General features: G+C 46.7%; 1 protein-coding gene across 1 annotated transcript in view; it reads left to right on the top strand.

The window, feature by feature from the left end:
* The window catches only part of LOC120999221 (MFS-type transporter SLC18B1-like), a 130,540-nt gene that overhangs the window by 86,662 nt on the left and 28,764 nt on the right, over positions 1 to 15,114 (top strand). Inside the window, exons 9-10 of the mRNA XM_040430095.1 lie at positions 4,224 to 4,319; positions 13,636 to 13,710. Of these exons, the coding sequence (XP_040286029.1) occupies positions 4,224 to 4,319; positions 13,636 to 13,710 (171 nt within the window). The remainder of the gene's footprint in view (positions 1 to 4,223; positions 4,320 to 13,635; positions 13,711 to 15,114) is intronic.

The raw sequence follows: 15,114 nt of genomic DNA, 5'->3' as shown, positions 1-15,114 counted from the left end.
TTCCTGGCCGTGAAAAAAATATGACCTGTCCTATTTTTTTCACGGCCAACGGTTCACGGACCCATTCAAGTCAATGGGTCCGTGAAAGAACACGGATGCACACAAGATTGGCATCCGTGTCCGTGATCCGTGGCCGTAGGTTAGTTTTTATACAGACAGATCCGAAGATCCGTCTGCATAAAAGCTTTTTCAAAGCTGAGTTTTCACTTCGTGAAAACTCAGAACCGACAGTATATTCTAACACAGAAGCGTTCCCATGGTGATGGGGACGCTTCTAGTTAGAATACACTACAAACTGTGTACAAGACTGCCCCCTGCTGCCTGGCAGCCCTGATCTCTTACAGGGGGCCGTGATCAGCACAATTAACCCCTTTAGGTGCGGCACCTGAAGGGGTTAATTGTGCTGATCACGGCCCCCTGTAAGAGATCAGGGCTGCCAGGCAGCAGGGGGCAGACCCTCCCCCCCCCCCCCCCAGTTTGAATATCATTGGTGGCCAGTGCGCCCCCCCCCCTCTATTGTAATAATAGGTTGGTGGCCAGTGCGCCCCCCCCCCCCTCCCTCTATTGTAAAAATTCGTTGGTGGCACAGTGGGCGCCCCCCCCCCCCCCCTCCCTCTATTGTAATAATTCGTTGGTGGCACAGTGTGGGCCCCCCATCGGCCCCCCCTCCCTCTATAGCATTAACAACATTGGTGGTCAGTGTGCGGCCTCCCATCTCCGCCCCCCCCATCATTGGTGGCAGCGGAGTTCCGATCGGAGTCCCAGTTTAATCGCTGGGGCTCCGATCGGTAACCATGGCAACCAGGACGCTACTACAGTCCTAGTTGCCATGGTTACTTAGCAATAGTACAATAGTAGAAGATTCATACTTACCGGCTGCTGCGATGTTCGTGTCCGGCCGGGAGCTCCACCTACTGGTAAGTGACAGGTCTATGCGGCGCATTGCTAAATGAACTGTCACTTCCCAGTAGGAGGAGCTCTCGGCCGGACACAGACATCGCAGCTCCCAGGTAAGTATGAATCTTTTACTATTGTACTATTGCTAGTAACCCGCTGCCACCAATGATCGGGGGGGGGGAGATGGAAGGCCGCACACTGGCCACCAATATTGTTAATGCTATAGAGGGAGGGGGGGCCAATGGGGGGCGCACACTGTGCCACCAACGATTTATTACAATAGAGGGAGGAAGGGGGGGGGGCGCACACTGTGCCACCAACGAATTATTACAATAGAGGGAGGAAGGGGGGGGGGGGGCGCACTGGCCACCAATGATATTCAAACTGGGGAGGGAGGGGGGTCTGCCCCCTGCTGCCTGGCAGCCCTGATCTCTTACAGGGGGATATGATAGTACAATTAACCCCTTCAGGTGCGGCACCTGAGGGGTTAATTGTGCTGATCACAGCCCCCTGTAAGAGATCGGATGCTGCTAGGCAGCAGGGGGCAGTCATGTACACAGTTTGTAGTATATTCTAACTAGAAGCGTCCCCATCACCATGGGAACGCCTCTGTGTTAGAATATACTGTCGGAAATGAGGTTTCACGATCTAACTCATATCCGACAGTATATTCTAACATAGAGGCGTTTGGCTCCGCACGGCCAGGCGGACACCAAAACGACTTTTTTTTCATGTCCGTGGATCCTCCAAAAATCAAGGAAGACCCACGGACGAAAAAACGGTCACGGATCACGGAAAAACGGGACCCGTTTTTGCGGACAGCAAAAAAATACGTTTGTGTGCAGGAGGCCTTATTCTGATGACCTGTCTTCAGGATAAGCCATTAGTATCTGATCGGTGCCTCCAGCCATTCAAAGAGGCCCTATCACTCCAGTGAGCTCTGTGGCCTCCTCGCAGCTTACCAAGCACTGTTTCATACCTTGTGTAGTGGCTTTGTGTGGTATCGTAGCTCAGCCATTTTTACTGAATAGGACTGAGCTGCGCCTAGGCCATGTGACCGATGAATGAGATGTTACTAGCCTAGGTTAAGCTGCAAAATGGCTGCAGTGTTCACCACAGCGCTGCTGCCTCCTTCAACAGCTGATTGGTGGCTTATTCTGAGGATAGGTCATTAGTGTAAAACTGTCGGAAAACCTCTTTAATAAAAATTTTGAGTTTTGGAAAGATGTTATACTAAAACTTCACTAATTATTTAATAGCTATATAAATTTTTTAGCTACCACATAGTAATAACCCATTCACACAACAGTATGCACATGGTTCCCATATAGCGGACCATAAATCGTGATCCACAATACGGCTGTATTGCGTATGCAGACCCATTGACTTGAATGGGTCCACAATCCGCAAGATACAGCAAAAGATAGGACATGTACTATCTTTTGTGGAGTGGAGGCACGGATCGGAAGCCCAGGGAAACATTTGGAAGCCCATCCGTGGGCTTTCGAGTCCATGCTTCCGCACCGCAAAAGATAGGACATGTCCTATCTTTAGCCATATTTTGCAGATTACAGACCAATTGAAGTCAATGAGTCCGCACCGCAATACAGGATTCACGTGGCCGGTGCCCGTGCATTGCTGACCGCTATTTGCGGTCTGCAACATGAGCACGGCAACCATATGGTTGTGTGAATGAGCCCTAAGAAGCAAATACAGTCATGTACAACCTGATTCCTGTACTGTTAATAAAAAAGGCAATCACCTTGGTGAATTCTCATATTTCTAAACTATTTGCACTAGGTCGTGTCTAAAGCACTTTTTTACCAAGGTTAGAGTATGGCTGAACGTGTGTTTAAACACTGCTATACTGTGTAGTGGATAGCAAACATTTTTCAAAATGTAAAGGCCATGTACACCTTCACGACCAACATTTTTCATATTGTCCCCATGAATAGAAAATTACAAATGTTGCCGCTTTGCCATAATTTGCCATAGTTTTGTTTCTACGGCTACTATGCAGGCTAAGCGTCTTCTTGGTACCAGAGAGCAATCAAATCATGTGTTGCAGTTTCGTATTTTCTTCCCTTGTTCATTACTTTGTGCAAACGTACATTCATTAGGATAGCAAGATGCTGACAGCAGGTAGAAGGGAATATGACTGCAGAATTTGGCAATAAAAAGTTTACTGTTTGTTACCATAGAGACACATATGGGGTTAATTATCAAACTGGTGTGAAGTAGAACTGGCTTAGTTGCCCATAGCAACAAATCAGATTCCACCTTTCATTTTTGACAGCTCTTTGGGAAAATGAAAGGTGGAATCTGATTGGTTGCTATGGACAACTAAGCCAGTTGTACTTTATATCAGTTTGATAAATGACCCCAATAGCCCCCAATAGCTTGTAAATAGGCATGTGTGCAACGGGCACGGCTCGCAAGAGGGATGTGTGCTTGCAGGATGTGGAGAGGATGAGTGGCTGCGGTAGCCATAAGGAAGGAAGCAGTCCTCATGGTGGCTGATCCCTCTCCGACTATACCCTAGGGTGCAGCAACAGTGGATGGAGGTGCGCACTGTTGTTCCGCTCTGATCACACCCTGGATCACACCCTTAGATCAGATGGTCAGATCCATCTAAGAAGTGTGGTGGGCGCTAGAAGCAATTAACCTTAACTACATGCAGTAATTAACCCTAACCACATGCAGTAAAGTCTAAATCCATATGCAATTGTTACCCTTATTGTCTCAGCCCAAACACAGCCTTTATGGTCCTCAACCTTCTGTATTAATTCAACTCTTCTATCCTCAGCAGAGTTGCTTTTCTGGCAGCTTTTCACTCTCAGGAATGGTGTTTTCCTGGAGAAGAGTTCTCTTTTGGCCTACTTGGCTGCAACTTTCTAGCTGGACTTTCTAGGAACTCCCTACTCTAGACATAAGAAATAAGACAAGCTCACCACCCAGCAACTATTAACAAGGCTGCCAATTTAAGTATTTCCTCATATATGTAGCCTTTCTGGATCACAGGGTGCATAAATCAGAAGTTAGCATAACAGTAAACGTTTTAGTAGCAACCAGAGTATTTATCCTTTAGCAGTGATTCAGTGGGTCACTTCATAAGGAAGCAAAATGTTAGGAAATCTTTAATTAGGATCTATTGCAAAATAACTTTATCTTATGATTTTAGGCATTTAGAGAATAAAAAAATGTGTGAATGTGGGAATGATGTTTAGGATTATGGGCAGTGTGAAATATACAGTAGGATATCAGCACTTTACAAAAATAATATTTCTCAACTATTTTCTATATTTTCTATTTTCTCTGTTTTCTAGTAAATTGTGGCTGTTTATCGTTGTATTAGTGTTGGATGGATTCTGTATTGGTCTTTCTGGTTTGCCAATCTATCCAGAAATGCTCAGTGCAGCATAGTAAGTATGCCATATCATTTTATAACTTCTTACTACTACTCTGCATACACAACAGAGCGATCTAATAAATAGTGACTGTTCAGAGCGATGTCAACACATGTGACAAAGAAAGAGACTATAATTAAAAAGGTCTTCTGGATCTTCTCAGGATAGGCCACTTTATAGGACCATGGGCCAAGAGCTGCAGCCTCTTCCTCAGCCTGTGAAGTCACATCCATCAATTACATAGCCTTTCAAGTGAAAGAAATTATGCTAAATACAAAGCTCAACTGCTATACAATGGATGGCGCTGTGCTTGGTGTACAATGAATAGGCCATAGCTTCCACCATGGCCCCAACAAATAGGTTATTGGTGGGGTTGCAGGCAGTTGGATCCCTGTCAATCAGATATCGCTGACCCATATGGATACGTCATCAGTATTAGGCCCCATGCACGCATCCGTATTTTTGGTTTGCATCCGATCTGCATTTTTTGCATATAGGATGTGGACCCATTAATTTCCATGGGGCTGCAAATAATGCAGACAGCACACCATGTTCGTATGTCCGTTCCACACTGCCGCAAAAAAACATACGTGTCCTATTCTTGTCCATTTTGCAGAGAAGAATATGCATTTTTAATATAGGGTGGGACAGGTGGAATGGGAAAATGAAGGACGCACATAGCCGGTATCTGTGGCTTGGGAAACCGAGATTTTTGGACCGGAAAATGAAATTCAGTAGTGTGCATGGGGACTATGTTGTTGAAAACCCTTTTAACAGTTGAGAATAACTTGGCAATGCAGTTGTGAGGTTACTCTACCGCAGGGGTGGGGAACCTCTTGCTTTGGGACCATTTCATGTAGCCCCCGGCCCCCTGCCTGAAAATGCTAATGACCGCTTCCATTATGGAAGCAGTCATTAGCATGTGGGAGGCACAGGAAGGTGAGAACAGCGCATTGCTAGCAGTAATCAACTTCTCTGGTCTTCTTCCGACCCCATGCTGTGTCCTGACACATACAGTGTCAGGACGTAGTGCACGTAGATGCGCACTATGACCTGACGCTGTGCGCTGTCAGGTCACAGTACAGCGTGGCAAAAAGAAGCCTAGGGAGGGTACGTGAATCTGCCAAGTGGCAGCGCCGTCTGGAGCTGGAGAGGTAAGTCAATTTTTGAAATTTTTTTAAATGTCTGATCTGAGGTCTGATTGGGGCTGATCTGAGTGTGGGTAGGGTCTGATGAGGTCTTATCTGAGGCTGGGGGGGGTCTGATCTGAGGCTGCGGGGGTCTGATCTGAGGCTGGGGGGTCTTATCCGAGGCTGGGGGGTCTTATCCGAGGCTGGGGGGTCTGATGAGGGTCTGATCTGAGGCTGGGGAGTCTGATCAGGATCTGATCTGAGGCTGGGGGGGTCTGATGGGGGCTGATCTGAGGCTAGGGAGGGTCTGATGGGGGTCTGATCTGAGGTTGGGAGGTCTGATGGGGGTGTGATCTGAGGCTGGGGGTCTGATCTAAGGCTGGGAGGGTCTGATGAGAGTCTAATCTGAGGCTGATGTAGGCTTGGGGTCTGATAGGAGGCTGATTTGAGGCAGATGGAGGTGGGGGGCAGATCTGAGGCTGAGAAAGGGACAAAGGTAAGGACAGTTGTGAAGAAAGAGGCAGGGAGAGTAAAAGCTGGGTGAATCCCTCTCTGGAACCCACTGGGATAAGCTTGGCTGCCATTAATGCCAAATAAATATATAACATTCTCAACTTAAATATTAGACTGCTATATGTGGTCAAAATGACACCTGTACTATTTGTAATATATAGTGCAGGCGCCATTTTGTGCTGCAAAAATACATCGCTCTAGATTTTTTTTATTTGAAGCGCAATTTCTGTAACTTACCCCTAAGACACTTATATGTTTGACTAAATATAACCGTAAAATTTTTAAGTAGAGAATTTTGTATGGCCCCCGAACGATGTTGCAAATATCCAAATGGCCCTCGGCAGCAAAAAGATTTCCCACTCTGCTCTAGCGTAATAAGGCTACTTTCTGGCTTTCCGTTTCTGACATCCGTCATGGGCTCTCAGAAGCGGTACAAAACGGATCAGTTTTGCCCTAATGCATTCTGAATGGAAAGGGATCCATTTAGAATGCATCAGTTTGCCTCCGTTCAGTCACCATTCCGCTCTGGAGGCGCACACCAAAACGCTGCCTGCAGCTTTTTGCTGTCCGCCTGACGAAGTGGAACCAAACGGATCCTGACACACAATGTAAGTCAATGGGGATGGATCCGTTTTCTTTGACACAATAGAAAACGGATCCGTCCCCTATTGACTTTTAATGGTGTTCCTGACGGATCCGTGATGGCTATAGAAGACATAATACAACCGGATCCGTTCATGACGGATGCATGCGGTTGTATTATTGTAACGGAAGCGTTTTTGCAGATCCATGATGGATCCAAAAAAAACGCTAATGTGAAAGTAGCCTAAGCTTTTATCGTCAAAGGACTGGTGCCTTGGAATACATGTTGTTATATGCACTTAGTTTACTTTCATTGGATGTCATTTTTTTAAATGAGCTATTTTTCATGTATTATTTTTCTCAATTTTTTCAGTTAAAGGGCTTTCCTGACGATTTTGATACTGAGGACCTATCCCCAGGATAGGTCATCAGTATCTGATTGGTGGGGGTCCGACACCCGATACCACCACCAATCAGCTGTTTGAGAAGGCATTGGCGCTCCTATGAGCTCTGCAGTCTTCTCACAACTTTTCCTAGGCCAGTGATGACACATTCATTGTTCACGTGGCCTACGCACAGCCCTACTGAAGTGAATGGGGCTGAGTGCGATACCAACACAGCCACTATACAATATATGGTGCTGTGCTTGGTAAGCTGCGAGAAGGCTGCGGTACCCACTGATCAGATACTGATAACCCATCCTGAGGATAAGTCATCAGTTGGGATGAGCAGACCCGTGGATGCTCGGGTTCGCCCGAACTTCGGGTCAAAGTTCGGGTTCGGGACCTGAACTTGACCTGAACTTGAACCCGAAACCCATTGAAGTCAATAAGAACCTGAACTTTGGTGCACTAAAATGGCTGTAAAATAGTCGTAGTAAGGGCTAGAGGGCTGCAAAAGAAAGCAAAATGGGGGTTAGAGCAGGACAGTTGCCCTGCAAACAAATTATAATCTTGAACTAGGAGGCAGAGGTCAAAGTGGAGTAGGAGGTTGAGGAGGCGGTGGACGTGGCGGTATAGGTGGAAGTGGTGGTGGAGGAGGATGAGGTAGCCAACACTGTTTTTGTTGTTTTTCTTTTTATAAATTTGGGAAGACCCCAAAACATTGGAAAATAGAAAAGAGAATGCAAAGAAAAAGTGCGCTGGAGTATAGCAATGGCTGGGTGCGGCCGGTACTTGTATACTCAGCACAAGGTACGGACAAGTCCTGTGGGATCCATGCCTGGTATATTTTAATTAACGTGAGCTTGTCCATGTTGGCTGTGGACAGGCGGCTGTGCTTGTCTGTAATTACCCCCCCCCCCCTGCCGTGCTAAACACACGTTCGAACAATACACTTGCGGAAGGGCAGGCAAGCACCTCCAAGGCGTAAAGGGCAAGCTCAGGCCATGTGCCCAATTTGGAGACCCAGAAGTTCAATGGGGGCAGACGCATCAGTCAGTACGTGTAGGCATGTGTACACGTACTGTTCAACCATGTTACTGAAATGCTGCCTTCTGCTAAGACGTTCAGTATCAGCTGGTGGTGCTGGTTGTTGTAGCGTGCTGACAAAGCTTTTCCACATTTTGGCCATGCTAACCCTCCTTTCTGAGGTGCTGGAGGTGCCCCAGCTGCGTTGGCAACATCTTCCTCCTCTGCCTTCGCCTTGTGCTTCCACTGAGCCCCCGCTGTCAGGTATGAATGCCATCAGCAGAGCGTCTACCAGCGTGCGCTTGTACTCGAGCATCTTCCGATCATGCTCCAGTGACGGAATTAAGGACGGCACGTTATCCTTGTAGCGGGGATCTAGCAGGGTGGCCACCCAGTAATCGGCACTGGTTAGAATGTGGGCAACTTGGCTGTCATTGCACAGGTACTGCAGCATGTAGTCGCTCATGTGTGCCAGGCTGCCCAGAGGCAAATACAAGCTGTCCTCTGTGGGAGATGTATCGTTGGTGTCCTCTGTATCCCCCCAGCCATGCTCCATTGAGGCCCATAAGCTGCTTTGTGTGCCACCCTGCTGTGAACACGGTTCCTCCTCCTCATCATCCTCCTCCTCATCCTGCAGAACAGTGCCCTGGTTGGACAGTTGTGTACCTGGCCTTTGTTGGTGCAGGAACCCACCCTCCAAGCCACTTGTGAATGACTGGCTTGATAACCGTGGAAATGATCCCTCTTCCTCCTCCTCTTCCATCATCGCCCCAAAGCGTTTTTTCAAGGAGACATAGAAGTGGGATAGTAACGCTGAGGACTGCATCATCGGCACTGGCCATGTTGGTGGAGTAGTCGAAACAGCGCAACACGGCACACACGTCCCGCATAGAGGCACACTCGGTGGTAAACTGGTGCTGTTCCGCAGAGCGACTCACCCGTGCATGCTGCAGCTGAAATTCCACTATTGCCTGCTGCTGCTGGCACAGTCTCTCCAGCATGTGCAAGGTGGAGTTCCACCTTGTGGGTACGTCGCATATGAGGCGGTGAGCGGGAAGGTCGAAGTTACTCTGCAGCGTAGACAGGGTGAGAACGCAGAAAGCGTGCACAGACAGCTGCACTTTCTGCAGCAGCTCTGACATATCTGGGTAATTTTTCAGGAACCTCTGCACCACCAAATTCAGCACATGTGCCAGGCAAGGGATGTGCGTCAAACCAGCTAGGTCCAGAGCTGCTACGAGATTTTGCCCGTTATCGCACACCACCAGGACAGGCTTGAGACTCAGCGGCACCAACCACTCATCGGTCTGTTGTTCCATGCCCGTCCACAGGTTTTTCCTCCAAACAGATGAGTTTCAAAACAGCCTGCTGTTGTTTCCACCTGGCTGTGCTGAAGTTGGTGGTGTTACTATGACCGGATGAGGAGGCGGTAGAGGAGGAAGCAACGAGAAATGTCCATGCGCCAAACAGCTATCCGCCTCAGGCCCAGCCCCCACTGCATTTACCCAGTGTGCAGTTAGGGATATACAACGTCCCTGCCTGTGCTTACTTGTCCACGTATCTGTAGTTAGGTGGACCTTGCCACAGATGGCGTTGAGCAGTTCACACCTGATTTTGTCTGCAACTTGGTTGTGTAGGGCAGGGATGGCTCGGCTGGAAAAGTGGTGGCAGCTGGTAACCTCGTACTGTGGGACAGCCACCGTCATAAGGTTTTTAAAAGTCTCTGTCTCCACCAGAACAAATGACAGCAATTCAAAGGCCAGGAATTTTGAAATGCTGGCATTCAGGGCCAGGGATCGTGGGGTGGGTAGGCGGGCACTTCCTCTTCTCTCCAGTGTTTGGGGGATGGACAGCTGTGGACATGCTGGGTGACGGTGGTGGAGGTGTTGCTGCCACATCTTTTGTTTTGGGTGGCAGGTGCCACTGTCACTCCAGAGGGGGAGGAAGAGTCAGAGATCGCAGCAGAAGAGGCAGCAAGTGGAGCCTGAGATCTTTTGTGGATTTTCAGGTGTGTTCTCCACTGCAGCTCGTGCTTTGCATTTAGATGCCTGGTCATGCAGGCGGTGCTCAGGTTTAGAACATGTATGCCTCGCTTCAGGCTCTGATTGCACAGTGTGCAAACCACTCGCGTCTTGTCGTCAGCACATTGTCTGAAGAACTGCCACACCAGGGAACTCCTTGGAGCTGGCTTTGGTGTGCTCAGTTCCAGGGTGTGGTGGGCAGTAGCAGGCATCCTGTCTAGGGGACAGCCACTCTGCTTTTGCACCCTGCTACCTCTTTTGCTGTGCGGCTGGCGCTGTGTGACCACCACCTCTTCTTCCGAACTGCACACGTCACTCGCATGACCTTGATTCCATGTGGGGTCTAGGACCTCATCATCCTCCACATCATCTTCCACCCACTCTTCACCCCTGCCCTTCTTGCCGGTCTGCACACGGCAGAAAGCCGCAGCAGTTGGCACCTGTGTTTCATCATCATCATCAGAGACGTGCTGTGGTGGTCCTCCCATGTCCATATTCTTAAACATAAGTGGTTGGGCATCAGTGCACTCAATCTCTTCCTCTTCCACTTCCACGGAAACCCCACCAGCAGAGTCATCAAAAAGCATAAGAGACTGCTGTATGACTTGAGGCTCAGACTGCTTGGCTGATTTGCAAGGGGGTGAGGTGAAAGACAGATGCCCATGGGCTGCAGGTGCCAACTCTGTGGTTTCAGCAGGGGACCGGTGGGAGACAATGTAAAGGAACTGGAGACACTGTCAGCCATCCAATCTACTACCGCCTCTACTTGTTCTGGCCTCACCATTCGTACACCGGTATTCGGGCCTACAAAATGACACTGAATGTCCTGTCGCCTACGTGCACCTGAGGAAGGTGTTTCCTTTGGGCGTGTAGCTGGCACAGATCGACCATGTCCTCTTCCTGCAACAGGAGCTCCACCAGCACCAACAGCACCACGACCAGGGCCACGTCCCTTATTTGATGCTCTCCTCATTCTTTGAGGTCACCCACCGAAATAACAGACAGATTAACTATATTAATTTCCCTGTCATGTAAACAGTGCAGGTGTACTTCACACCAAAAATAGGAATATGTCACCCACCGAACTACAAATGGTAACTATATTAATTTCCCTGTACCTCTCACCAAAAATGGGAATATGTCACCCTCCAAACTAACAGATGGATTAAATATATTAATTTCCCTGTCACATATGCAGTGCACGTGTATCTCACACCAAAAATGGGTATATGTCACCAGCCGAACTTACAGTCAGATTAACTATGATAATTTCCCTGTCATGTATAAAGTGCACGTGTATCTCACACCAAAAATGGGTATATGCCACCCACCGAACTAACAGACGGATATTTTTGTGTCAGGGGTACAAAAATGGTGCATTGCACCCACACAAAATCACTATAGGTCACCCACAGAATTAACAGCCAGATTAATTATTATATTTCTGTGTCAGGGGTACAAAGATGGTGCATTGCATCCACAAAAAAAATCGCTATAGGTCACCCACAGAATTAACCCTTTCGCTATCAACGCCGTACATATACGGCGCTGGAGCGATTTGTGAACATGGCGCCCGCTCGCGCGTGCAGTGGGCGTCATGGCCGGCAGATCTCTGCTGCTATTTACCGTGACCGGCAATAATGCCGATCGCGGTAATTAAATGCTTTAGATGCCGTGACAAAGTGAGCTCACGGCATCTAAATGCACAAAAACCTTTGCCCCGTGTGGCCAAATGGGGCATCGGTACTTGCGATGAACACCTTCAGCCTTGCAATTCAGGCTGCAATTCTTATTTTGACTACAAGATGGCAGACCAGGATAAGAAATGAGCAAAATTGACATTCAATGGCAAAAATAAAATCCCTGAAAGAACAAAATGAAAAATTTAAAAACATAATTAATAAGCTCATATATGAGCCACAAAATGATCACAAAAAAAAGTAAAAAATATATATTAAAAAATATAAAATTTTTAATCACCCCCTTTCCATATAATTAAAAAATAAATACCTAAATAACAATAAATATAAACATCATAGGTATCACTGTGACCGAAAACAGAAACAGAACGGAAAAAAGGGTCAAAATGCCGATTTGCAATTTTTTCATTGCTGTTACCCAAAAAAAATTAAATAAAATGTGATCAAAAAGTCATGCACACTCCAAAATGGTATCAATAAAAAGCACAGATTGTGCCGCAAAAAAAATGAGGTGCTAAACAGCTCAGTAGACATAAGTATAAAAAAGTCATGGGGGTCAGAATATGGTGATGTAAAAAATTATTTTTTTTATCAAAGTTTACATTTATTTTTACAGCATGAAAAACCTATACATATGGGGTATCATTGTAATCGTACTGACCCAGAGAAAGAAGGGCATGGGTCAGTTTTGCCGTAAACAAAACGCTGTGGGAACAAAACCCATTGAACTGTGGAGGGATTGCGTTTTTTTTCCAATTCCACCCCATTTGGAATTTTTTTTTCCTGCTTCCCACTGCATTTAATGCCATAATTAATGGTGGCATTAGAAAGTACAACTTGTCCCACAAAAAATAAGCCCTCATACAGGTATGTGACCGGAAATATAAAAAAAAAGTTATGGCTCACAGAAAATAGGGAAGAAAAATGAAAACGTAAAAACGAAAAAATCTTTGGTAGCCAAGGGGATAACAGCCAAATTTATTATTATATTTCTGTGTCAGGGGTGCAAAGCTGGTGCATTGCACCCACAAAAAATCATTATAGGTCACCCACAAAACAAATAGCCAGATTCCTAACACTCTCCCTCGCCTCAGCTGCCTGCTTCCTGTCCCTGCACTACTCAGAGCTGATGGACTGAGGCTGGGTCACATGATGCACCGGCCAATCACACTCATGCCATTACTAGGCATGGCTGTATTGGCTTCTAAGTGCCCACAGCTTAAAAGCTTGTTGATTGGCTACCCTGCAGTCTTTCAAAAGCTTTATTAAATGCCCAAACACCGAATTCGAACCCAAACTTTTCCGGCAAAGTTTGAGTTCGAGTTCACTCAACACTAGTCATCAGTTTCAAAATCTCCTAAAATCCCTTTAATAATCTATGTTAAACAATATTACATGAAAGATTGATATTACCTGAATTTACAAGAAGCTATTACATCCTCCATCCATAGAAAAGTTTTTTTTCTTCTGCATTTGTTACATTATAAAACACAGGCCCAAATTTTTGGCCCAGGGCCTTGGGTCTGCAGGGCACAATATGGTTATTATGAGGCCTCGACTGTCGATAAATCTGCCAGTCTCTTATATCAACATCAGACTGAACATCACATTATTTTCTAAAACTTCTTCGAATGATTGAAAATAGTGGTGGATTCTAGGATTACCATAGATGACTTCAGTCCAATTATCTGTAGATAATGAAAGACCTTTATGGATTGATGTAAACTTCCCTATACATATTATAGTGGTAAAATGTACTTAGGAACCAGTAACCTCCGCTCTCGGGCCCTGGATGTATAAATATTAGTTTTTTAACCCTTTTACTTATTCTCTTATGCCTCGACAGCTCTTAGTATTCTTCTTATTTTAGCTGGATTATGCAGTGAGTTATAAATGCTCAGGCAGCTACGGTAATTGTGTCATTTGCGGTTTTATAGTACCACAATTTGTAATATTCATATCTCATTTGCTTCCAGTGAGAATGGCTTTGAAGAAGACCTTAGCACCTTGGGCTTGGTATCTGGACTGTTCACTGCAGTGTGGTCAACAGGGTATGTACATCTCTATCTGCAGTATCTGCATGGATGCTTCCAACTTTTATTAATCTGTATAATGTGATTGTATATCCAACTAAAGCAGAGGTGCACAGTCTTTTATCTGGTCTGATGGCCACATTGATAGACTGCAGCTCTACCAAAGGCCGCAAATAAAACAAAGAGGCACTCTTATTTGAGACATGGCATTTCAACAGTATTTGCTGTACATTTCTCACAAATGGGAGTCCCAGATATGGAAACTAAACTTATTGGGACATTGGGCTGCTTCCCTGTTTGGCACTCAAGAGAAAAAGAGACAAGGTGACCATACTTAATTATGTCTTTTGTAGTGTATGGGAGTTAGTAAATCAGCTGTGTGTTTCACAACTCCTATAAACTACAATGTTGAGAGCCACCTAGTCATCTCCTCTCTGGATTGCTAAACATATCAGACATGTATTGTATATCCTGTGGATATGTCTTAAATGTCTCATATGGGATTACCCTTAAAGGAGCATTTGGGTAAAACTGTATCAGTGTCTTCTTACACAGCCCAATTATGATCTGCAATATTTAAGTTCATTGGCTCTCATTTAAAAAACCTTTCACACAGACAGATGCCGAGTGAAAGGGTAACAAACGACCTTACGAAACTTGGTCCCCCATTAACTTTGCTTATTGCCCTGAGATGTGGTGCTCATAGGCGTCATGACGGGGGTATTGGTCATATTTTGCTCGCCCCTACTACAACTAACTGTTCTTACCTGTTCCGCCCCCACCATATACCAACATACCCAACCATCCCAAAAAGACTCAGACACCTGTTGGAATATATTGGCCACAGCAGCCGTTTATTAATATAAATACAACATAACATAAACCATAACAATGACTCCTCCTAACGGGGGAGGTCCTTAGAGCCCCACAAATCCCCCAGCTGCTGATCCGGGGTGAGCCATTTTGCCTCCAGCCGTGACCCCCAGCTCGGAAGCACCACAGAATGGCCCCCCCCTCAACAGCTGGGCCACCATGGGAGTCCAGCCCCAACCGTGGGGGCCCTCCCAATGTCCTCCAGCTCCACCGTAACCAACTCCAAGGACCCCCCACCGCCAATGCCACTGTGACAAGACCGATCCCATCTCCCCATGCACACATCGCCTCGCCCCCCCCCCCATCCAAACTTAAAAGGGAGGGTGGGAGGGAGCTTTCTCAGGTAACCAAAATGGCTACCGTCCACTGTCCCCCTACTCTATTTAACCCCTACGCTCCTCCCCTCCTGCTCAAACCCACCAATACGACCCCCCTGCATCCACCCCACCCCCTGCTACCCCAATCCTAATCTCCCTGGGGCTCACTAACCAAACCCCCCGTCATGTGGGCCTACCCTTAGGGGCCCCCCTTTCTCCCCCCTTCCAGTCC

The sequence above is a fragment of the Bufo bufo genome, chromosome 4 (assembly GCF_905171765.1).
Source record: "Bufo bufo chromosome 4, aBufBuf1.1, whole genome shotgun sequence".
Lineage (NCBI taxonomy): Eukaryota > Metazoa > Chordata > Amphibia > Anura > Bufonidae > Bufo > Bufo bufo.
The sequence above is the reverse complement of the archived record's forward strand: the minus strand, read 5'-3'. Positions and strand labels throughout refer to the sequence as shown.